This window comes from Phocoena sinus, chromosome 6 (genome assembly GCF_008692025.1).
Source record: "Phocoena sinus isolate mPhoSin1 chromosome 6, mPhoSin1.pri, whole genome shotgun sequence".
Lineage (NCBI taxonomy): Eukaryota > Metazoa > Chordata > Mammalia > Artiodactyla > Phocoenidae > Phocoena > Phocoena sinus.
Genome location: NC_045768.1, coordinates 10006275 through 10031559, shown reverse-complemented (window position 1 = coordinate 10031559; position 25285 = coordinate 10006275). Strand labels below are relative to the sequence as shown.

Below are 25285 nucleotides of genomic sequence, written 5' to 3'. Positions count from 1 at the left end.
TTAATCTTCTTGCCATCTTCTTTAACTAGTCATGCAGAACCGCTCGATAGCAAGACGTATAATGGGGAAGGCCCTGTGCCTATTACCACGTTAACATTCTCTTAAGCCCCAGTGCAACAATGGAACGGGAAGGCAAAGGAAATCTGCAACTGCAGGGTGCAGTGCAGGCAATTCAATTACAGCCTGGGCTTACCTATGTCCTTCTGACCTATAAAACACAAGAGGCCTTTGTGTCTAACTGGCTCGGCCATTAAGGTTGCTGAAGATCACAACAATGCTGGTCTTTTCTATTTAAGCTAAATCAATGTGGACAAATCATTATTCAGTAGCTTTAATTTAATTAGTAAATTAAATACACTACTTTACAGATCTTGTCAAGTACTTACGAAAAGAAAGATTCATTTAAGTGGGAGGTCACCAATAAACCCAGCTAATTTAACTCATAACCTTAACTGAATCTCATCTCAAATATCCAGCAGGTTCTATTCACGAGGGCTTAAGAGTCTCCTGCAGTTGTGGTTAACTCACAATCTCAAAGAGCTCCTGCCCTGAATCCAAACAGTGTTTTGGACCAAAAAAAAAACAAACAAACAATCCCCCACCAACACAACCAGCATCAACAGAATCCGATTTCCTTTAAATTATACTATTGCAAGAGAATGTAATCAGGTTACCTCTATTACGTTACTTCCTTAAGATTTTAGATCATCTATACTTAATTGAGATACAGAGCTCTTTTCAGCTATAAAGACGACAGCTACTTTATTAAAGTTTAAACATGATTTCTTAATGATAGGCTGCTTCCTTTAAAGACTCTAAACCTGCACGACCTTCTTACGATAAAACCAGACCTGGCACGCTTAAGTCTGGTACTTTATTTAAATACAGCCCAGGAGTCCCCGACGGGTGCTAATTTCACAGAAAGGTCCCTTTCTTTTGTTTCAGTGTTGGAATTTGAGGCTAGTACTTAAAAAGAGTGTCCACTGCATTTAAAGCCTACATCTAGACCTGTATAAGGATGGAGAATTATTTCTGAGACAATTTAACCATGGTCATTTCTGATGGAAACATTCTCCTATATGATGTATACGTCTTTGTTCAGTTAAAATGAAATTAGAATTAATTCATCTTTTAGAGATTTGTGACATCCTTCAAACAGCAAAAGATATCCTAAGGAGTGGCAAAATCAGACTTAGAAATCACTGATTTGAATAATAATGGCAGCGTACAGCTTTTTTTTTTTTTTTTTTTTTTACTCTATTAAGGCAGAATGTGTTCTTAATTTCTCAGGGCCGTTGACACACTGATTTTCTCAACTAACTTTTGTAAGCGTCCATATTTATACGTACAATTTTTTTAAAGGCATGTATCTATTTAGTCATTAAGTTCCAGGTCTTAAACACTCACAGGGACAGAGCAATAAATCTTCCCTATGAGAACATGGCCTATGAGGTAGAAGTTAGGGGAAGGAAAGAGAGCCATAGAATTGCTATTTATGGAGTATGGCTTCAGAGTCTGGGTCTTTCTGATTCCACGATATATGTAATTACGTGTTTCACTGCAGGCGCTCTAATGCTCAGTCCCTTTGCCAAGTCAGCTATTCACATACTTTTTGGATACAGCATCAATTAAACTTGAGTTGTGTCCTGTATGACGACCAAATTAATGGTTTGACAGCAGCTTTTTCAATAAACACTGCAAACTGGCCATATTTGAGGTTTTAAAAACCGTTTCTTTTCTGTTCAAAATTCTGACAAACATGTCTCAAGTAAGACTGGGGACAACTTCATTATCCTCCCAACAGTTAATGCCTTTTTGTAAAGAAGGCTGTTTAATAACATGTCTGCTCTGTTTTCACAACTAAATTATTCCAGTTGGTCACACGTTCTAGTCTTCGGCAAGACACTTGTGTTATGAGAGATAAAAACATGAAAAAGGAAATATACTGCAGAAATCAAAAACCTTATCTACTTCTAGACTCTCTCTCTTTGCCATAATTCGTTTAAGAAGGCCCCAAGAATTTTTGACGTAAACTCAACTACAAACATACATCACTATGCTGATAAAGATCACAGGCTAAACTTATGAAATATAGTGACTTTCATTTCTTTAGTGTTGTTAAAATAAGTTTTTTCTAAGGTTCAACAGACACAAAAGATAAAAAGGGTTACCATTAATCCTTTAAAAAAAGAAGGAGAAGCAGCAGCCACATAGGTTAATTCTGTGGTCTGATGATGTTCTTGAAGATGAACTTTTTAGATTAAGTCAATGAATTAATTTGATGAAGATACTGGAAATCATAAAAAAAAAATAGCATCAAGCTGATTCATTTAATACATTTTTGTTTTGGGCACTTTACAACATAAATTATGTTGAATAACTTTCGGTTTCTCGATTCTGGCCTCATTAAGTTCTATTTCAAGACATTCACTGAGGATAACCCTGCAGGCACTGTGCTAGGGAACGAAAATACAGAAACCAGTCTCTGGTCAATGAGTTAAGCATGGAGATGGGGGTGGGAGACAGGTTCTGTGTAAAAACAGACCTCAAATAAACACAGCTCAGTGTGTGAGCTGCTTTACTAGAGGTGTGTGCAAACACCTGGGGGCAAAATTACAGAGAGAGTCTGACATTGGAGTTGGATCTTGAAAAATGAGTGGGCCGGGTGTGAGGAAACTGAGGTGTCCATGAATTAAAGAGAGGGTCAGGGTGGAGGTGTATTCCTGGCAATGGGAAAAGCGGAAGCACAAAATTCAAGGTGTGTTCGTGTGCCAGTAGTTCACAGTGACCACAGCTCAAGTTCAGGATGAGAAATTATGGGCTATGAGCTTGGAGGAGTCAAGGTCTGTAAAGGCTGTGCTGAGGAGTCTGAATTTTATTCTGTGAGCCTGCAACTTTCAAACATTTTTTGAAAACAGCAAAATCCTTTTTATCAATTGACTTTTTAAGTGCAGGATCCCCAAACTGGTAGGGATTAAATGCAGAATCCTTTGTTTGAAGGGGAGGCCTCATGCCCAACTCTGCCCTACACACACACACACACACACACACACACACACACACACACACACACACACACACACACACACACACACACACCCCGGCCCCTGAGAACCCAGAGCTTTGAGGGACAAGGTCTGAAAGTGCTGTGTTGGGGACGGGGACTCAGAAGTATCTCACTGGGGCAGGCAGTGTGCCTCTCTGTTCAGGAAAGTGTCATAGTTCTAGATCTCTGGGGCCAGAGTGAGAGAGGGGGAAACCTCTATAAAACCTACATGTGCGGTTTTTACACAGAACCGTTCCGTGGGTCTAAGAATACAACAAAAGACTCTCCTGCTCGACTGTCAATACAGTCGTATTGAAATGGTGGGGCCCACATCTGCTCTGGATCCCTAATGCTTGGAACTTGGCCTCGCTTTCACAGATGTGTGATAATTACATTACTTTTTGACTGAATGACCTTAAGAGGCAACAGAAAGGTGGTAGCTGTGCATCTGTTTCATTCCCTCCTAGGTTGGGTGTGTTACATCCTTTACCGTTTGGTGCCTGAATCACAGCCCTCCTGGACACAGTGAGTGTCTTGGTGTGAATGTAAGGGAAATCTGAATCCTATTTCTAGCTCTTTCTCTAACCTCTCCACTCCAGTTTATCCCCCTATGCAACGTGTAAGTGATTGCCTTTCATTTCTCAGAGACATGGAGAATTTATAAAATGTTACTTTTCAAAGCATTCTGAGTTCTTGGGAAGAAAGATGCTGGAACAATGAAATTTTTACTGGTTGACTGGCTGGAGTGAGAGGATTAGGAAGAAGATGTTTATCTAAAGGCAGACGGAATCTGGCCGCCTTGGGGCAAGGGCCCAAGAGTAGCAGGCGATTTTCTCACCACTCCTTCTGGCAACCATCTTGCCTCTGCAAGCCATCGAGGCCTCACTGGGATGACAGGAATGGTGGGAAGTGGGGTGGGCATGGCTTTACTCCTTTCCCCTGCACCACTATGTTCTCCCTTCTTGCTAAGCTGTAGGCTAATGAGTTGAAAAGAGGAGACCATGTAGCCCAGCACTGCTGTATTTGACAAAACAATTAAATACCCAACCATAAATGAGGCCAAGTGGTATATGTGCCCAGTTCGCAGGCCGAGTTTTTGTTCTTTAAGCCCCTGTTTAATCAGTTTCATCTCAAAAATTTGAGCCATATTATAGACACTTGCTGTCCTTTAGATTTCTTACTGTTCCTTTTAAGTATGTAATTCCTTATATTTGTTCCCCAATTTAGCAGACACTGGAATAAAGGGGATTAACACAAATTGGGTGCTTATTAGGTCACACTGCAAGTTACTAAATCAGAACCTACTGGTGTGGGTCCTGGGTGGCTGTGTTCTAAATAGGCTCTGCAGGCAGTGCCGGTAACGCACTGGATTTGAGAACCACTGTCTTCTAGCCTTCTCCAGGCAACTAACACATCATCCTTTCTTCCATGGAGGAATATCACTGCAATCTGTGTCCTTTCTGCCTCTTGATGGGACTGAAGCCCTAAAAATGATTAATCTAAAGCCTACACTCAATTACTTAACTGCAAAAATATAATACGCTAAAATATACACCCAGATTATATCTACTTTGATAATTTAAACAGAGGAGTGCCAACCCAGCAGTGATCTCTTCTGCAGGACCAGGCAGGAGTTTAATTACGAGCTGGTAGGTCATGCAGCTGCCAATAATCTGGAGGGTGATGACACCTCTGGCATGATGGATATCTAAATCTAGTCTTCAGCCACCACAGGAAATCCTCCAACTTCCCTCGATCTGGCACGGAAGGAAGGCAGGTCCAGGTCTGACAGGTCCAGTACCCAAACGGGAAGGGGAAAGGAGCACAAAGTGAAATGAGGGCTCTGGTGAGTGCAGATTCCCGTCAGGAATCTGCCCCTGTGCCCCCAGCCCTCAGCGGGGGGCTACTGAGGTCAGGAACCACTGTGAGGTTCTCTACTGCCGTCAAGACTGAACAGAACAGGGGCCAATGTCAGGCTCTGGGCACCGTAATACAATCCCATTTAATTAAAAGAAATTTCTGGTAATGAATTAAACAGACCCAAGGAAAAAAGGACACAGTGGCAATATATTCTCCTGGTACCCAGCACGCAGAAGGGAAGGGAGGAAGAGCGGAAGGAGACATAAATAAAAGGGACTACTCACTGGGGCTTTTTTCTTCAGCAAGGTCACAGGCACAGAGCAGGTCAGAATCGACTGAGATGGGTTTCTGCTTAATCCAAAACTTAGTGCTGGCTTTCTGATTCGTAACTGGGTCTATCTCTACTTTGTCTCCAGAGATACCTGTAAGGCCAAGGGGAGGACGAAAAAGAAGCCACAAGAAGTACAAGGTGTAAGTGATTTCAGTGTAATCATTTGGCCTGTCTTATAAATCCTAAATTGCATGAACATGAGCTCTTTCTAGGGCTTTGGGGAATGCCATAGGCTTCTTAAGACAGACATAAGGAGATTCCAAATGGCACAGAGAAGTTGCAGTCTGGCTTCCCGGGTGGGTGGGCTGGGGTTGGAGCCGGGGAGGGGGAACAATCAAAAACCATATAAAAAGGTATTAAGAAGCTTACCTCCTTAGATATAACACAGATACAATATAGAGTTTATCTACATTTTGTTAATGAAATATAGTTACCATGAGATAAGGTTCATTTAAACAATTTTGATCAGTGGTCTCTGTTTTGTTTTGTTTTGCATTAGAAGATCTGGGCTGGACAGATAAAGCTGTAACATCACCTATGCCTAAATACCTAGGCTACCAATGAAGAGTTTCTGATCTGGAAAAATCCTGCACACTAAAAATAGGAAAAATCTCTCTCTCTTACTAAATAATTCTCTGACACTAAATAATTATCCATACTGTACTTAAAGGAAGTCACAGGAAGATCAAAGGATCCTTCACACTAAACATTCCAAGTTCAAGTCTTGGAGCCTGGCGTCAGGCTGTGGAGGTCACTGCTTCTCCACCGATGGAGAGACAGCACTGGGTGTGCACTTTATGTAACAAAGACTTTCTAACAGGAATCCAGAACATTAACTACAGGGACTTCAGGTTTCATTTTCAGAGCTGTGAAAGACATAACACACTGTGCAGTGACTGGGAGCAAAGGTGTTAGGAGAACCAAGGTAACGCCAGGGATCGAGGGTGTCCTGGGGTAACTGCAGAAACGCACAGCAATTGCTCTCCTGGTATCACCAAGCAGAAGGTGCCCAGCCTGACACAAAGGTTTCGGCTAGATGCTCTCTTTTTCCTTTTACTGAAAATCGAGGAATCTGTTCATGAAGTGAAACAAAACCCTTCAATATCCTTCCAGAGTGGACCCCAGATGGAATCTTAAGACTAATTAATTTTTAGGCCACAGTTTAAAGGTCAGGCTCAAAGTGAAAAAAAGCAAAACGAAGTAAAAATATAAGAAATAATTAAAACAACCAAGAGTTCATACTGAAACAGAAAAGACAACCAGAATTAACATATTTCATCCTATGGATCACACTTAGAAATTTAAAAATATAATGTGAGAAAACTTAGTAGGCCATAAGATAAGGTAGATAAAAGAAATAGCTAAATTAAAAAACAAAAATCAAAAGAACACAATGACCACAGTCAGACCAAATTTAAAATTAAAAAAGAAAACAAACAAAATCCTAGTGATTAGTTCTGCCACACACTCCATTCATCTCTATTTTATATGAATAAAGAAATCCCAAACAGCAGTCAGACAAAGGCAGGAGACTGGACAGACTACGGAAGAGTCTCGCCTGCTGTCTGAAGGAGACACTGCAGTTCAGTTGCTTGACCCTGGTCATTACCGTGTGGTCTTTGGAAAAGACGAACAATTGGTATTTTTTATTAATCGAATGCTGGAATTTGTCATTAGACATATTTCAGGAACACCGTATTTCAATTAGGCATAACGTCGTAAGCCCAATTGACTCTGGACGTCCAGGTCTAGATGATTTCAGGAGGGCGAGAATGTATCAGGAGACCAATTTTATTACATTTCACTTAAAATAGATTACCCAGTTACACTCTTCCCTCCAATTTGGTCATTAAATGTTAAAGATCTGGACATTTCTATAGTTCCCTGAAAGAAGAAAAGTACTTACACCGTGGTTGTTGGTAGTGTTTTTTTTTCCCTTCTGCTTCTTGTTTTGACATTTATAAAAGTCAAAACGAGCAGAGCAAAATAAATGTGCAGATCTCTTATGTGGAATAAACCCTGCCCCACATTCCTTTCTCAGAAAGGGAGGGGGAAAGATCATCATCAGAGACATGGTTTTAAAATTTTGTTCTACGGCCCTGCAACTCCTGAAGCCGTAGTCAGTCAATATTGTTAATGTAGCTTGTTAATTTGATAGGATTTGTCAGGTAACTCCACTGGAAAATTATATAAAACTGTTCCAGATGAAAAGATGATAGTGACATGAATTTAAGTGATAGAACAATAGTGGAATATAAACCAGAAATGACACCCAAAGTGGCTGTTGATTTATTGCCGTAGTGAGTTTGGTTCTGGGCTCCCATGTATATTAGTGCTACAAATCTGGGTCCATTTAGCAGAGGGATGCGCATACATACATCACCAGCTCCTGCTCCAAGCCAAGGTCACTCCCCATTGCATCAATCTTTTCAACAGAGCCTACTTCACAAAGCAGGACTCTTGTAACCATCTCAGATATAACAGACTCTCGTCCTCTTTCATCTTTCTTTTATCATGTAAAGTACACTTTAACTTCTATTATTTTTATCTGCAAATTCTTACTGTATAGTTCATCCATTATGGGTTGCATCTCTGCATCAATTGCCTAAGCTCTGCTCGGCCACAAGAACACTTTCCCAAAGACACCCTTTCCTGGGGTTATTGTGCAGTCACTGTTCACAGAGGGGAACCCCAAGCCTGCAGTTTGGGGATGAAGATGTGGGAGACAAGCGCACTAGATTCAAGCCAGGCAGGCAGGTGGAACACCGTTTAAACAAGTGGTGAGTTCCAAAAGAGATGCGTGTAAATCAGATTTTTTTCTGAATCAAATCACATTTTCCCAGTGACTTCTAGTTTCAGAGATACTTTATCTTCATTTTGGATTGATCTGTAATTGGCAGGGGCTCCCAACACTTTAGTTTTAAGTTTCTCTGCCCTGCAGGCTTTCAGTCAAGTAGTTAATGATCTGTAAAACACTCGCCTGCCTAGAGGAGTCACTATTTAAAGAAACCTGTAGGGGAATCTTTCCTGACGGGAAAAATCCTTTTGTACATTAAATAACCTCACCCTACTTGAGATACGTGAGTCCAGCTTCTTAAAGCAGGGCACACGGCCCCACAGGACCCTATTCGCTCTTGCTGGACAGTGGCAGCCCACTGCCGGAGCCCATTTTCCTGAGCACACCCAGACCCTACTACTGTTGAAGACAGTCTGTGGAATCCAGCCGGGAAGCAAACAGGAGGAGGCAGCCTGGTGGAGAGGAAACCAGTTTGCAGGCTGGTACTACAGGCCAGGTCAGGGGCAAAGAGCGGTGAAGCATTAACTGGTACCAACTATGTGCCAGAAAGGTTAGAAATCCTTTGTGTGCATTGATTCAAATCTCACAACAACCTTATGAAGTTGGTTACTATGTTTTTCCCTATTTTATAGATGAGGAACCTGAAACACAGGGAGGTTAAGTAACTTGCCCAAGTTTACACAGCTACAAAGTGGCAAGGCTGGAATTTGAAGAAAGCCAGGTAATCTGGTTCCAGAATCTGTCCCCTCATCCACTGCACTATTCTGCAGGAACTGTGCGAGGTGTTTTACATAACATAGGCTAGGAGAGATGATGGTACTTGTCTAAGGCTGGGGATATTGATTGATTGACTGATTGATTTGGCTGCGTTGGGTCTTCGTTGCTGCATGTGGGCTTTCTCTAGTTGCGGTGAGCAGGGGCTACTCTTTGTTGCAGTGTGTGGGCTTCTCACTGCGGTGGCTTCTCTTGTAGAGCTCGGGCTCTAGGCGTGCGGGCTCAGCAGTTGGGGCTCGCGGGCTCTAGAGCACAGGCTCAGTAGTTGTGGCGCATGGGCTTAGTTGCTCCGTGGCATGTGGGATCTTCCCTGACCAGGGCTCGAACCTGTGTCCCCTGCACTGGCAGGTGGATTCTTAACCAGGGAAGCCCAAGGCTGGGGAGCTTTTAAGTGGGAAAGCTGTGTTCATACTCAGAGCCATCTGGTTCCCAGGTATGATACTTTCTACTGCTCTGCACGGCCCCATTCAGCTAAGTCAAGAAGATGTGATAAGAAATTCTGCCCACCTAGTCTTTAGTTTCCTCTCTCAATTTTCACCAAGGAACAAATAATATTCAAATGTGCCAATAAATGTACACCTATTTTTGTTCATACATGGCAAACTGGAGCATGGAATCCTATCAATATTCTTCTGTTTGACCACTGAGCATGGTTCTGAAAAGTTTTTGTGTAAAGTCACTGAAGGAAAGGCAGAGGCACTCCTTAAAGTGTCATTTATGCACTACTTTATAGTAATTCAAATTATAAACATACGTCCAAGAAAACAAGGGAAGAAGCTGGCTTTTGTTAAGTTTACATTTCTCCAACCTAAATGGCCAACAAGAGTTAATACAACCATGTTAGAATACAATGCAACCATGAAAAATTATGTGTAAGAAAAGCTCTGACTTGGAAAATTTCTTATGACACTAGGTGAAAAATATTTATAGAAAAGAGATCAAAAGGATATGCTTCATATTGGTAAGAGTGGTCAACTCTGGCCAGTGGGACTACATCCTTTTCTATATTTTTCCAAAGTAGAAATTTCACCAAAAATAAAAAACATCATTTTAAAAGTTGACTTTGTTTGTTTCTACTTCAGAATTCAGTACTCTTTCCCAATTTTTATTTTTTTATTTTATTTATTTATTTATTTTTGGCAACGCCATGTAGCTGTGGGATCTTAGTTCCCCGACCAGGGGTTGAACCTGTGTCCTTGGCAGTGAAAGCGTGGAGTCCTAACCACTGGGCCGCCAGGGAACTCCCTCCCAATTTTTAAAATGTGAGGAAGTAAGTATGTTAAATTCTGTAACTGGTAATCATGAGAAGTGATCCTAAACTGAAGACTACTTCCACCTAGCAGTTCTCCAGTCCCTGAGGGGCTGGACTGCTGGGAAGGGCCCCCAGGAGCTGCGTTATGCCCAACCCGGTGCCACTCTGACAAATGGTCCTGGGGAGGCTCCACCCCAGCAGCCCAGCCGGTGAGAAGGAGGAGAGGATGGGGGCTGGCCCGAAGCAGCCGGAGTCAGCCCCTCCCTCGGAAACATTTGTCTCCTTAACCAGCTCTCCTCCCCAACCCACTTATCCAAAGCCATCCGTCATGACCTTTTCATGTTCTCACTTCTGACAGCTTCCAGATACAGTGAGTCAAACTTCACTGGAAGCAAACTATCACACCAACTGTCAAAGGCAGAAAACACTGCCTGATTGCTGTCCTCCATCAACGCCAGCACATAAATCCTTCCTTAACAAGACAGCCCAAAATAAACAAAAATGCAACTATAATGTATATACAACTCTCTGGGGAGACTATTTGTCCAATGCTTTAGAGTTATCACAAGGAGACCCTTGTCTGTTTTAGCTAACCAAAAGATTTCCATAAGAGGAAATGAGCCCTGTATATCATCTTCTGCTAACACAGACTGGGTACCTACTTGGGGCAGCCCCTGCGCTGGGTCCTTTTGTGTGTAGCAACTTAATGAGAGCTCACCACATCTCTACCAGGAAGGCAGTAGCAGCCCATTTTACATTTAAAGGCAGTAGTGCAGAGAGGTTAGGAATAGGGGACTTTGGAGTCACAGAGTCCTGAGTTCGGGTATCAGCTTCCCTACTTCCTAACTATGTGACTTTGGGAAAGTTGCTATAAATAGATGGTGATGATAATAAAATCCACCTCATGGGCTTGTTACGAGGATTAAGTGAAGTAAGACTTGTAGAAGTGCTTGGAATAGTGCTTAATCCATAGCTAGTGACATATACGACTACTTCTCATGACTATTGTTACCCGGAGTCAGGCACTGGGCTAAGGGATGTGATACAGACCCAGTGATGAGGGTCAGGACAGGGGAGTGAGCTCAGAGAGCCCTGGGAGGGATAGGAACAAGGGACCTGCCCGGCGCTAGTCTGGGGTGGGGGTGGGAGGTGATTCTCTCCGGGATCAGCTCTATACCCCAGTACTGGAAGCACCAGGATCCAGAACAACTGTCCACCTGGGAAGCCCAGTGCCCTCATCCCCACGAATCCTTGCAATAACCTCCCATCACCAAGAGGGCAAACCTCTTCCCAGCAACCTCCAAGAGTTCAATTCAACATCAGGAAGAACGTTCTCACATCTGGAAGTTGTGGAAACGTTTGTGCTAGGGAACCCCTGCCCTACAAGGTCTCCAAGTCATGGATCTGGAGATCTTGATCTCACTGGTATTATCCCGGGCAAAGTTACTTCTCCCTCGGTGAGCCTGAGCTTTTTCCTTTGTAAAATGAGGAAACAACAGTACCAACTCCTAGGGTGTCATGAAGGTAGAATGGCCTAAGCATGTACAAAAGAGCAGAGTGCCTGGCACATAATAAAGGCTCAATTATTATCAAAATTATTATTAAAAATGACCTCAGAAAGGTGAAATGATGTACTTGACCAGGGTGAATCAAGTTAGGAAACGGCAAAGCTGGGGTTGAAGCCCAGGTCTATGGGACTAAGTCCAGTCCGTGTGTGTTCCGACATGTCAGCTGTTTCCTATATGCTTGACTCTTAGAAGGCACAGCTGCCCCACAAGGCACACTTAAAATACCCTTCTAGTAAGCTGAAACACCAGTTTGGCAAAAATTAGGGCATTTAACATTCCATGCCTCAGTGTATTTCCTGAGTTATTGCTTATTTGCTTGGACATCATGAGCTGTAGTTCATTCATCAATTTCCTACAACTGTGAATCCAAGACTACAAAAGCCCCACTGCTGTTAAATCCTGGAGTAGCTTTTTATACAATTCTGCAGTCCTCTTGTCTTCAGGTTACCTAGAGCCTATGAAAGCCTGGAAAAGTCCCTGGGGAGTGTCACTGAACAACTCTTAGCCAGAGTGGATTTTGCTGAATTTATACAGCCAATCGATAGCATCTACAGAGCAGGCAGGGAAGTCTTTGATACTTCTCTGAATTTACCCACAGGATCAGACACAAAGGCTATTTGGGCTTAATGAGAGATCACCAAGTCTGGGGCTTTCATTTCCCATATGAAGAAATTGAGGCTCAGGGCGGGGATATGACTTGTCTGATGTCACCCATTAATGACAGCTATAACCATAATTCACATCCCATACTACCAAGCTAGGGCTTAAAAAGACCCACTTTGTCTCACTATGCATTATGTTTACAGTGATCAAATGCATGACAGTATAGGGGCTTGCCTGGTGGTGCAGTGGTTAAGAATCCGCCTGCCAGGGCTTCCCTGGTGGCGCAGTGGTTGAGAGTCCGCCTGCCGATGCAGGGGACACGGGTTCGTGCCCTGGTCCGGGAAGATCCCACATGCTGCGGATCGGCTGAGCCTATAAGCCATGGCCACTGAGCCTGCACGTCCAACAGCCTGTGCTCCGCAATGGGAGAGGCCACAACAGTGAAAGGTCCGCGTACCGCAAAAGAAAAAAAAAAAAAAAAGAATCCGCCTGCCAGTGCAGGGGACACGGGTTTGAGCCCTGGTCCAGGAAGATCTCACATGCCACGAAGCAACAAAGACCGTGCGCCACAAACACAACAGTAATGCTGTGCTTCCTAAGAGAATTTATAATATCACCTGCAGAATGAGGAAAAACCTGATCGTCCCGACGCCCAGGCCCCAGTACATTGTCAGAGCTCAAGTGCCAAGGATGAGGAAGTGGTAAAAAGAATACGGAACCTTGGCAAACTCTCACGTATCCGATTCCCACTAATTCCATTATGCCAGTGGTTCTCAACGTTTTCCAATTCTTAATTCTTTCTCAGCCATCTGAGGAGCCTGACACATTGTCACTAGTAACCGTGGATTGCTGAACAGGAATTCTCAAAAGGGTAGATCTGGGAGCAGAGAGGAAAGTATACAGTTAGAAAAAGCCTCTCGAGTTTCCGATATTCCCTGTCAGGGGATTTTCCCTTGACTTGATCACTGCATTAAGCATTAATGTGGTAAAGAAATTTTCTGGAGGCAGTCTTGATAGTATCTGTCCTGCTACCTCATAAATTCATTAGGATTTGATAAACTCTATTCCAAATTTTGGTTCAGAAAATGTTGTCACAACAGGGATAGAACAATTATTTAATACTAGAATTTATTGCTAGTTTATTACTATTAACACTAGAATGCTGGGACTTCCCTGGTGGTCCAGTGGTTAAGAATCCGCCTTCCAATGCAGGGGACGCAGGTTCGATCCCTGGTTGGGGAACCAAGATCCCACATGCTGTGGGGCAACTAAGCCCACAACTAGAGAGCCTGCGTGCCACAACTGGAGAGCCCATGTGCCGCAACTACAGAACCCACACGCTCTGGAGCCTGCATGCCACAACGACAGAGCCCATGTGCTCTGGGGCCCACACACCACAACTAGAGAGAGAAAACCCGCACACCACAACTAGAGAGAAGCCCGTGCACCACAACGAAAGACTCTGCGTGCTGCAACTAAGACCCGACACAGCCATAAATAAATAAATAAATAAATATTTTAAAGAACATTAGAATGCTAGAATTTGCATTCTCAAATTACTCAAGGACCCGGGGATCCTGGAGTTAAACATGATGCAAGTCTCCTCATGAACGTTTTAGTGCCTTTGAATGGAGAAGGGTATCTCCTTAGTATTCAATATGAAATGGAAGAGTGGAAGGAAGATCAATCCATTTCTTAAGAACATGAATTTTCAGATTACGTAATGACTTGAACTATACTCCATAGGTATCCCATTGGAAAATAACAGGGGCGGATATTTTATTCATACAAGCACATGACCTACTTTCAGTGTCAGAGTGAGCTTGAGGAGTAATAAAGTCCAGGCCACAGCTGTTGCTTCCACTCACGTAGTTTTGTGTTGTAATGTGTCTCTTAAGTTTGCACAGTACATATTAAAAAATAATACTGTGATAAGGTCTTCTTTGAGTGCTGGCTTGTAGGTACTGACCGGAGGGTTAAATAATAACTGCAATAGGATAAACCAGGAAAGACAACAGATGGCAAACATGCTGCCTCTCATCATGCTCAGGCCCAAGGCAGACATTTTTAATCAATCACAGAGTTTATGTTGCCCTCAGATGCAGCCTGAGATGCTACCTCAGCACAATGCTCTGGGCAGCCATTACAAACTTGGAGTTGTTTATGAGATGAAATCTCTTTGCTTTCTCTAAGGTATGTGCTACTGTACTTGATGCTTTTGTTAAAAAACTACTGTGATCACAAGTGTTATGATTATGCATATGGATTGTTTTATGAAGAGATAATGGAGGTAACCATGGAAACTTCTGGTAGAGGTTGTTTTATAATATAATCTTTATCTGTAAACCCTATACAGAATTTGTATATCCTATGCAGAATTATGTTAGATTATATATGCAGTAATGACACAGATGGGATTCATGGTATATTACGTATTCAGTAACATATTCCTTTGGTGACATAGGGATGGTCAATATGGACAAATGATAAGGTGAAGGAGTCAAGTTAGCACAAGTGGCACAACTATCAAAACATTTCTCAGCCTGAGACCCTGTGCTGGGAAAACCAGGCTGACCTGCCCAATAAGTAAAAACAAGCGTTGGACAAAGAGATAAGGGGTAAGAAAGTCCTTTGAATACTGTGAGATTGCATTTCCCAAACCCCATAATTAAGGAGAGATTCTGAGCCAGCAGGTCTGGTATGAGGCCAGGGAGTTGGTGAGTCTGATACACGGTCATGGTAGGAACCACTGCCTTAAAGTACCATATAAATGAGAGGTATGCTATGGTCATGTCTTGACCTTTCTCTGCCTTGAGTCTTACATGGGTTTATGGGCAGCCCCTTGGCTGGTGTGTTGTAATTCAGTTTCCGTCAGCCAGCCAACAAGAACTTATTGATAGTATACTATGGGCTTCTTAGATCATGGCTGGCATTAACCATCTGACCCTTTTATTTATTTATTTATTTTTGCGGTACGTGGGTCTCTCACTGTTGTGGCCTTTGCCGTTGCGGAGCACAGGCCCCGGACGCGCAGGCTCAGCGGCCATGGCTCACGGGCCCAGCCACTCTGCAGCATGTGGGATTTTCCCGGACCGGGGCACGAACCCGTGTCCCCTACATTGGCAGGTGGACTCTCAACCACTGCGCCACCAGGGAAGCCCCTATCTGACCCTTTTAGATTCAATTTCCCCAAACCTACTTCAACCTGCCAGCCTTGGCATGTTTGGGTAGCACCCATGTCTTAGTGCCTGATCCTACGGTCAAGCATACAGGAGCTCAAGTTAATGGAAAAAAATCTCAACTTGGTATAAGCTCAGGCAAGGTCTACACTTAAAGGGCACCTGTACTTTTACGCCCAACATGGAAGGGAAGCAGACAAGATGAAATAGTCCAAAAATACTTTTTGGAAATACAGGAATGATGGCTTTGTTTGCTGAGTTTTCCAGGTTGACAGAGCATGGATGGCAAATAGATTTCAACTTAAGAATGAAGTAACGCCAACTGATTGGTAGGGACTGCTTATAAGGCTGTGCTGGATGGGACTTCCCTGGTGGTCCAGTTGCTAAGACTCCGTGCTTCCAATGCAGGGGGTGCGGGTTCGATCCCTGGTCGGGGAACTAAGATCCAACATGCCACGTGGTGAAGAAAAAAAAAAAGGCTGTGTTGGAAATGATTCTGAGGTCATGTCTGGGCCCAGAGGGAAGAAGTGCAGTGACTGATTAACAATGTGAATGGAGGATGGACTAGCAGCACACGTGCTACACTGACACTGACCTCCAGATGCTAGGATAGGGAGAAGAGTGAGGGATGGGCAGAATTTTTGGAACTGGCCAACTAGAAGTAATCACTTCCTTGGCGAAGGGACGTTATTAATGACTGACGCATCTGTCATGTGATGGGATTTAGTGTATAGGATTGAGTTTCAGTCCCAGTTCTGCTACTGGGACTGGATATCCTACTGTATATCTGATGGCTGACAGGGAGGGAGGGAGAGTTAGTACTTATTAAGTAACAGCTATGTGCCAGGAAGCACTAAGTGCTTTATATACATCGCATGATTTCATTAGCTCCTCCGAGCTTCAGTTTTGTCATGAAATGGGAATAACATCGTCAGTGTGCTGTGTCAATTAAATATGGTAATGCGGTGAAAGTTCACTGTATACCGTACATTGTTATATTGATAGAAATACAGAGCATTAGTGCAATGACGATCCGCATTCAAGGCATGATCTAGTTGTTAGCCACAGGCCTCAGCCTCAGACAGTCTTGGATCCCAGCCTCATTACTTACTAGATTTTCCCTTTACCCCAATCTCCTCAAATAAAAAATAGAGATAATATCAGTACTATCTAATAAAGTACTATGATTACAGGAGACAACGCATGTAAGAGAGTGATCAGCAGAGTGCTTGGCACATAGCAAGCATTTGATAAGCGATAACTGCTTTTAAAAATTATAATTCTTCCTGTTATTATTTAAAAAGATCAGATCTTTGTCCCAGGTTTCATTAATGGACTCCAATCAAGTTTTTCATTCATATAAAAGTCTGATGGACCATTCTCTGCAGGAGTGAGAAATCTCAGCATATGCTGTCCTTTGCCAAGCAGGATTGGCCAATTTTAGAAAGCAACAAGGCTGACCTGTCTGTTTCCGTTGATGACGGAGAAGCGTCCAGAATGACGGTGATTTCTGGCTTGGTGGGTAAATTTACTAGATGGGTAGCATTTCCCTCAAGGACAGACTGAGTGGCATAGAGCAGAGGATTAAAATGGTCTGTCCCCACGTGCAGCTTGTGTGAGGAGTACTGTATCACATCAAAAAGTAAACCTGGGGGCTTCCCTGGTGGAGCAGTGGTTAAGAATCTGCCTGCCAATGCAGGGGACACGGGTTCGAGTCCTGGTCTGGGAAGATCCCACATGCCGTGGAGCAACTAAGCCCGTGAGCCACAACTACTGAGCCTGCGCATCTGGAGCCTGTGCTCCACAATGGGAGAGGCCGTGACAGTGAGTGGCCCCCGCTCGCCGCAACTGGAGAAAGCCCTCGCACAGAAACGAAGACCCAACACAGCCAAAAATAAATAAATTAAAAAAAAAAAGTCAACCTGAAACGTTGGGTGAGGGATGGGGAGCGGGTTGAGTGAGAACCGAGGTTGCTGCACGCGCCGCTTAGGCTGCTCCCTAGAGTCAATGCACTGCCACTGGGATGGGGTGTGTTTGTGCCTGAGTTTCTGTCCTTTCTGCCTGTGACTGGAGATGGGCACGATGTAGGATATGCTGCTTGACAACCAGTAAGATATGATACATCCGGATGGGCAGTAACACACTACTTCATTCATTTCTCTTTTTAATATGATGAAGAGAAAAGGCTTTTAAAAAAGAAAAAAGCTCCTTTCCACAGAAAAGCCATATGTGATCACTGTAAAAATTCCAGGGAAAAAAAGAAAAAAAATCACTTGTAACTTTACCACCCATTGATAACTATTGTTAGCATTTTGATATATTTCCTTGGAGGAATTTTTAAATATATATATATTTATGTATACATGTGTTGGCATATATGTGCTCATGTACATATACTCATATTTGCATAGCTGCAAATCATACTGTGAATGTTATTTTTTCTATTTTTTTTTACATCTTTATTGGAGTATAATTGCTTTACAATGGTGTGTTAGTTTCTGCTTTATAACAAAGTGAATCAGTTATACATATACATATGTTCCCATATCTCTTCCCTCTTGCGTCTCCCTCCCTCCCACCCTCCCTATCCCACCCCTCTAGGTGGTCACAAAGCACCATATTTTTTCTATTTTAACATATTGATACATTCTCATTTCAAGAAAAATTTTGAGAGGGCTTCCTCTCAAAGGTTTTATAACATTTCTGTACATGGCTGTACCACAGTATACTTAAAACACACTGCTGATCACTGGATTATTCAGTTAACAATTTGTTATTAAAAGAAATGCTGAGACTAAAAAAAAAAAAAAAGTCTGGTGGAAAATTGATGTAATTTTGGGTTTTGCAAATCAAAGTCTGAGTCTCTTATCCCCTGACTTTCCCAGAAACAAACAGCAGACAGTAAAACTGGGACACTGGCCCCTACTCCTCAGTCAGGAGGCAGGCTGCTACAATGGTACCGCAGAGCTTGGGAATGCCGAGCCTCGGCTCTGCGCTCTCATGTACCACTAACTCAGAGTGGACGGGTGGTTTTTTGTGGAATCAGCAGTGCTGCTGGGTAAATGCCGCACACAGACACTTACCACTTAGAAGAACTTGCCACAGGGGGCAAGTGGAATCTCTGCTCTGACTGACACAGGATGGACGAGCAGAGGAGACCATCCATCAGTGTCAGGAAAGATCTGAAGCACCCGGCTAGTCAGTTGAAATAAAATAAATTATTTACTGATCTCAGAATCCAGCTGCTCACTTGAATGCTCATAAAGAACGTTTGCTGCCCTGAACTTCGCAGTAGATGCTGTTTCAGAAAGAAAGAATTTCTGGACTACTGTGTGCAGCCTTTTGTTGTTGTGAGAATGAAAACGGTGTTATCATCTGCTTTCCAAGAAGGAAGTAAGGGTCTTAATACATACCTGAGCTCATCTACATGCGAATAGGAAATGAACTTATTTATTCACTGCATGATATAGTACTTGTGGGCACAGTTTATCCGATTGTCACAAAATTACTTAGGATTAATTAATGAAGTTTTTGCTTATAATGGTAAAGACTGAATTTAGATTCATAACAGAAACAAATGTTCTGACAACATCTAATATTTTAGAGGTTCCTCAGTTGTGACTTTCCACCAGAGGGTGCTATGTGTGCCACTGGAAGCATTCAGAGGTGACTGGGACCAGCTTCCAGTCACCTCATTTCTGAGATCCAATGCTCTAGGCAGAGACACTTGCATTACTATCATCATCTATTTCTACCTGACAAGTCTCCACCATGACTTTGCCAACAGAGCCACTACTTAATTTGAGTGACCTGGTTAAATACTTTCAAGATGGTGGACTAGTGCTCGCTTTGGCAGCACATATACTAAAACTGGAACGATACAGAGAAGATTAGCATGGCCCCTGTGCAAGGATGGCACGCAAATTTGTGAAGCGTTCCATATTTTTATACCCTGAGAAAACCATAATTCAAAAAGAGTCATGTACCACAATGTTCACTGCAGCTCTATCTACAATAGCCAGGACATGGAAGCAACCTAAGTGTCCATCGACAGATGAATAGATAAAGAAGATGCGGCACATATATACAATGGAATATTACTCAGCCATTAAAAGAAACGAAATTGAGTTATTTGTAGTGAGGTGGATGGACCCAGAGTCTGTCATACAGAGTGAAGTAAGTCAGAAAGAGAAAAACAAATACCATATACTAACACATATATATGGAATCTAAAAAAAAGGTCATGAAGAACCTAGGGGCAGGATGGGAATAAAGACTCAGACCTACTAGAGGATGGACCTGAGAACACAGGAAGGGGAAGGGGAAAGGGTAAGCTGGGACGAAGTGAGAGAGTAGCACTGACATATATACACTACCAAACGTAAAACCGATAGCTAGTGGGAAGGAGCCGCATAGCACAGGGAGATCAGCTCGGTGCTTTGTGACCACCTAGAGGGGTGGGATAGGGAGGTTGGGAGGGAGGGAGACACAAGAGGGAAGAGATATGGAGATATATGTATATGTATAGCTGATTCACTTTGTCATACAGCAGAAACTAACACACCATTGTAAAGCAATTATACTCCAATAAAGATGTTAAAAAAAAAAAGATGGTGGACTAGGAGAGAAAGCAATAGGCAAAATAAACATAATGACAATGACAACAGCACTAAGATAAGCTACTATGGGCCACTTTCATACACAATCTTGAAAGGTAAACATTATAATTCCCACTTCATAAATGACTAAGACTGAAAGGGGAAGGGACTTGTCTAAGCTGACACTGCAGGCAAGTGGTAAAGCTGGGATTCAAACCCATTTTTGCCTGCAGAACTTGGGCTCTCTGCACAGACCCTTTTGTGGACTTTTTCCTTTGAATGAATATACAGATCAGAATCTGATGAATTCAAGTTTGGCTTTTTGCCTTTGGAAAAAATGTGGGCAAAGAAGCCTCGCTCTTGATTATCTTTCCAAGGCACTGCTTTGCACCTTGGGGAACAGCAGGGATTATGCTCACCTGGGAAAATCCTCACCTTGTACCCTGGACCTCTATATTGACTGCAGTCAGGCTACTTACTGGGCTTCTTAAAACTAGACCCACTCAGAAAAAGCAGACCCTCTGTTACTGGGAAAGCACTGCAGGCAAACACAAATGATGTCTGAGTAGCATTCTTATTTTAGCAAATTTTTTTTTTGCGGTATGCGGGCCTCTCACTGCCGTGGCCTCTCCCGTCGTGGAGCACAGGCTCCGGACGCGCAGCGCCCAGCGGCCATGGCTCACGGGCCCAGCCGCTCCGCGGCATGTGGGATCCTCCCGGACCAGGGCACGAACCCGCGTTCCCTGCATCAGCAGGCGGACTCCCAATCACTGCGCCACCAGGGAAGCCCTAGCAAACTTTTAATTGAAAATATACAAAGTGTATAAATCCCAAGAGTTTATATAACTTGACTTTTCCACAAAGTCTACATACTCATGTAATCAGCCCCCAGATCAAGAAACAGAACCTTACCAGTACCCCAGATGCTCCCCCAACCAGTCACTAGAGCCTCTTCACTCTCCAGGATAACCACTATCATTACTTCTACATATTACTTTTGTGTACTTTTGAACATTATATACATGGAATCATACAACATGTGCTTTCTCCCCCTTTTTTGGGCATCTGGCTTGTTTTTGAGCAGCCTTATTAATTTTACTTCTATGAGAGATACCAGAAAAAGCATCTTTAGAAAGAACAACGCTGAAGAACTTTATGTTTTAAGAATTAACATTAAATAAACAATTTTTACCACTTTAGAGGTTTTTTTTGTAAGGAGGGAGAAAGAGGTTTACGGAGGGGGAGAAAAGGTAGGTTGTGTGTGTTCCAATTCAGATACTGGGTGCTAATTCATCTATTTAGTCTGTCAGAATCACCATCATCTTACAAGCTCTTGTTTACTGAGCACTTGCTATGTGCCATGCACCTTTCTAAGTATTGCGTGTGTGATAATGACTTTTCATCCCCGTAATTACCCTATCTATGAGACAGACTATTATCTTCATCTTACAGAGGAGGAGATTGCGGCTCTGCATCACTTGACTGTGTTGATACAGCTAATGAATGAGCCAGGGTTTGAACCCAGGCTTCTAACTCTTCAGTCTGTCCTCCAAGCTTCCACTATATTGCCTCTCCACTAACAGCTCACAGTCTCCACTAACAGCTCACTAACAGCTCACAGTCTCCACTAACAGCTCACAGTCACCAACTGCCAGGCCCTGCGCTAAGCTAAGTGGAGTATCTGACTCATTCCCCACAGCAATCCTAAGAGGCTGGCACACTGATATTCCCATTTAAACAGAATGGAATCAAGCCTCAGAAAGATTAAGACACTTGCCTAATACTGCTGGTTGTCGACAGAGCCACAATTTAAACCAAATGTGATTCTGATGCTCATCTCTTAATTAGTAAGCTACTGTCAGCATATCTCAAGCTCCTGTCGGTCAAGTTGGGATGAACATTTGAGAGCTTTTTGAGACTTATTACAAATTAGCCACACTAATGCCCACATTAGAAAAGGTTTTATTATGAGACATTTACAAAACATTTGTGAGAAACATAACATTAGTGAGCCTTAAAGTTAGAATTCAAACTTTCTCCCTTTACGCATGAAGCAAACGAAGCCCAGGAAGAGGCAGTGTGGCAGAGGTCTCGGCAGAGCCCGGGAGTAGCTCAGCTCCCTGACTGGGTAAGCCTGGCACCTGTACCCGCTCCCCTGCCCTCCCATCATCCTCTTTTATGCAGCAGGTGCATTCCAGTTGGCCAGACCAGGGTTATGCCCCTGATTCCACTACCTACCTGCTGTGTGAGCATGGGCATGAGACTTCACCTCTCTGCACCTCATTTACCTTCTCTGTCAGATGGAGACAGTAAAAGTACCTACCTTTTAGGTAGGTTAGTAGTGCACGTAAAGCACTGAGCACAGTGCCTAATACACGCACATACCTATAGATGACGGCCATGAGGATGGTGATGATGTTGGCTTATGCATATTCTGCTGACTACTACGACACTTTTTCTGCCTCTGTTAGGTTTAAGTCAAAACAGAAATTTAGCGCTTAATGGAAACAAATTAACCCCAAATATTAATTGGATTTTAGTTCTAGATTATCTGGTGAGGATCCAGATATAACTTCTGAGATCATTAAAAAGCTTCCCAAATAAAGGCACGAATGAATAAGGAATGGATTCATGGAGTAAGAAAAGGCAAGTAGTAATGTTACAAAGCAGTTCTAAGGATAGGATGTAGGAGAAATACAGAATGAAAATTATGGAACTTCACATAAGTCAATCAGTTTGCAAAGAGTCTCAAGTTAGTTCTATTTCTAATATTCTGCTTCATAAAAACGAAGACAAGACAGAGCACTCAGGTGGGAAAAAGGAGTTACTTTAAATTTCACTGCTTCAACATTTTCTCTGAAAACAAATTACTGTTAGTCATTCAGGTCACATAAAAGTTGTATGTTATTTCTTTCCCTATTTCGACATTGACCACTGATAGAAAGTTGACACACTTACCTAACTGTACATCAGTTGTGAATCGGAGTCTGTGAATCATGCTGACTTTGAATGACTTGTAATGGTGGCTGCTCAGCATATCCTGTACTGTAGCTATGTCAATTTGTGAATCCTCCTCAAAAACCCCGTCTGCCCTTGAACCTGGGGAGGAAAAAGCAGTTTAACACATAAAGATACATGAGGCTTGGCAAATGGTGTCTGCTTAAAATGCTTTGGGATAAATTAAAATAATATGGGCTATTTAATTTGGAAAAGAAAAGGCTGAGTGATGACTTAATAATGCCATTCCAGTAAACAAAGAATGGTAACATATTAATCACTGAACAATTAATTCCACAAACACTGCCTGTTCTATGGCAGGCCCTTGGCTGGGCAGCAGCAATACAGAGGGCAGAAAAACTCCTGCTCGCCAGAAGCTCTGTCTCCACAAGAGTAAGTCAAAATCACAAAAGCATGGGTGGTCACACTTCTTGCTTCTTTTTCTATTAATTTTCCTGATCATAAAAGTAGTCCATGCTCCTTGAAGAATCCCTGTTCTTCCCACGATTTGCAAACTGTCTGTTTATCAACTTCCTGTCCTGCGCCCCACAGCCTCCAGTGGTTCAGGTACGAGCCTGCTTGCGCTCAGACGGCTGTAACAGTCTCCTCAATGGCCTTCTGGCCACCAGGATCCCTCAGCAGTCCAGCTACTACAGGACTTTCCGATTTATCTTTCTAAAGGTTTGATCACTCATTCACTCATCAAACGTGTAGTGTTGCACTAAGTACTCTGATACTGATAGTGGGGACAAATAAGAAGACTGGAGCTCAAAAATCTTCCCTGGCTTCCCAAGGCCTCCTGAATGAAGCACACTCTTTTCAGTCAAGCAATTGAGGACATCCACAATCTTGCTGAAACAGAAATTTCCCATTTTATTTGTCATTTCTAACACATACCTTCTCTCAGCGCTTCCCAAACTCCTCAGACTATATATAGGTTCAGGTTTTTCTACTTCTGGTTCTTTGCTCACGTGGTACCGTTGGCCTAGAACATCCCTCTGTCAAAACTCCACCCAGGCTAGCTCAGATTCCACCTCCTCTTGAACTCCATGGCAGCTTGTTTATACTGGACTTGGAGCCAGGGAGACCTGGGCTCAATTCCTGGCTCTGCCTCTAACTTACTGTGTGATATTGGCCAAATGACTATTTCTCTCAACCCCAGCATCTGCCATCCACAGAATTACCAAAACATATTTAGAGAACCTAGTATGTAATACGCTTAATAAATAGCAGTCATGATTATTTTTATTCTCTTGTCATAGTGGATCACATTTAGGCTTGCACTAGAATTGCTGAGTGGTTGCTGTGTCCTAAATTGGAAACTTCGTGAGGATCAGTAAAGTCTCTTATTCATCTCTACATCTTTTCCTGCAAGCGGTACACGTAACTGGCATGCTCTCACTAAACTTTGCTAAATAAACAAATCAATCAATAATAATAACGATAGCTAGTACAGGTGAGTACTCATACATCAGGCATGGTGCTGAGCGCTTCACACGTGCATTTAAGTCTCAAGACAACCTGGTAGGTAGGTCCTATAATTTTCGTATTACACAGATGAAGAAGCCGAGGCTCTGAGAGGCAAAGTCACACGCCCAAGGTCACATAAGCAAAGCTAAACTAACTCTCGTCACCCCCCATGCCTGAGTTTGAAATGTGGTCTTCTGAAGGTGTGGCTGCTGGTGGGAGGGAGCATCTGTCTAGAAGAGGCCAACCAGAGCGGGGTGCCCAAGGCCTTGTGATGAGTACACAGAGACGGTTCCACAGGGAGACCACGAGAGAACTCCTTGGCACAGAGTTGGAGGAATGGAAAACTCTAGATTTGGGCATAAAACTGGAAAATTCTCTATGCCTACCAATTACACACTTTCCTTCCCACAGTTATTCCTTACAGGGGAGGCTTTTAAGGCAAAGCTGTTTTCTGATGCCTTCACATTTAACTAATTTATCAGGAATCGTGCGTTTTACTTCCAAACACTACAACTATTCCCAGCTTGGACCATTCTAGCACCTACAAGGATGCTTTCCCCTCGGTAAGGCTGCAGCCTCGGCCTTAATGGGCCAGTCACCGAATGCCTGTGACACAGTCCCACGTGTTGACCTCTCCGCCCAGGTCACCCTTCTTCCCATTGCACTCCCTCCTGGCCTTTTCCTCCAGGCCTCCTCCCCATCCCTCTGATGAGCTTGGCTCAAGTGACATTCCAAGGAACCCTAAGTCTAGCTCGGCTCCGTCTGTCACTGCACCCTGCATTTCCCTTCAGGTTATTTATCACAGATAGT

General features: G+C 43.1%; 1 protein-coding gene and 1 non-coding gene across 10 annotated transcripts in view; one reads left to right on the top strand and one right to left on the bottom strand.

Annotated features, from left to right (window-relative positions):
* The window catches only part of MAPKAP1 (MAPK associated protein 1), a 232163-nt gene that overhangs the window by 22211 nt on the left and 184667 nt on the right, over nt 1-25285 (bottom strand). For all 9 annotated transcript variants that reach the window (XM_032634565.1, XM_032634564.1, XM_032634561.1 and 6 more), the window contains 2 exons: nt 22967-23107; nt 5191-5328 (listed from right to left, as the gene is read on the bottom strand). In XM_032634565.1, coding sequence (XP_032490456.1) covers nt 5191-5328; nt 22967-23107 — 279 coding nt within the window. The remainder of the gene's footprint in view (nt 1-5190; nt 5329-22966; nt 23108-25285) is intronic.
* On the top strand, nt 19251-19357 carry LOC116756205. The gene has a single exon (XR_004350574.1). It is a non-coding gene; the product is annotated as a U6 spliceosomal RNA (small nuclear RNA).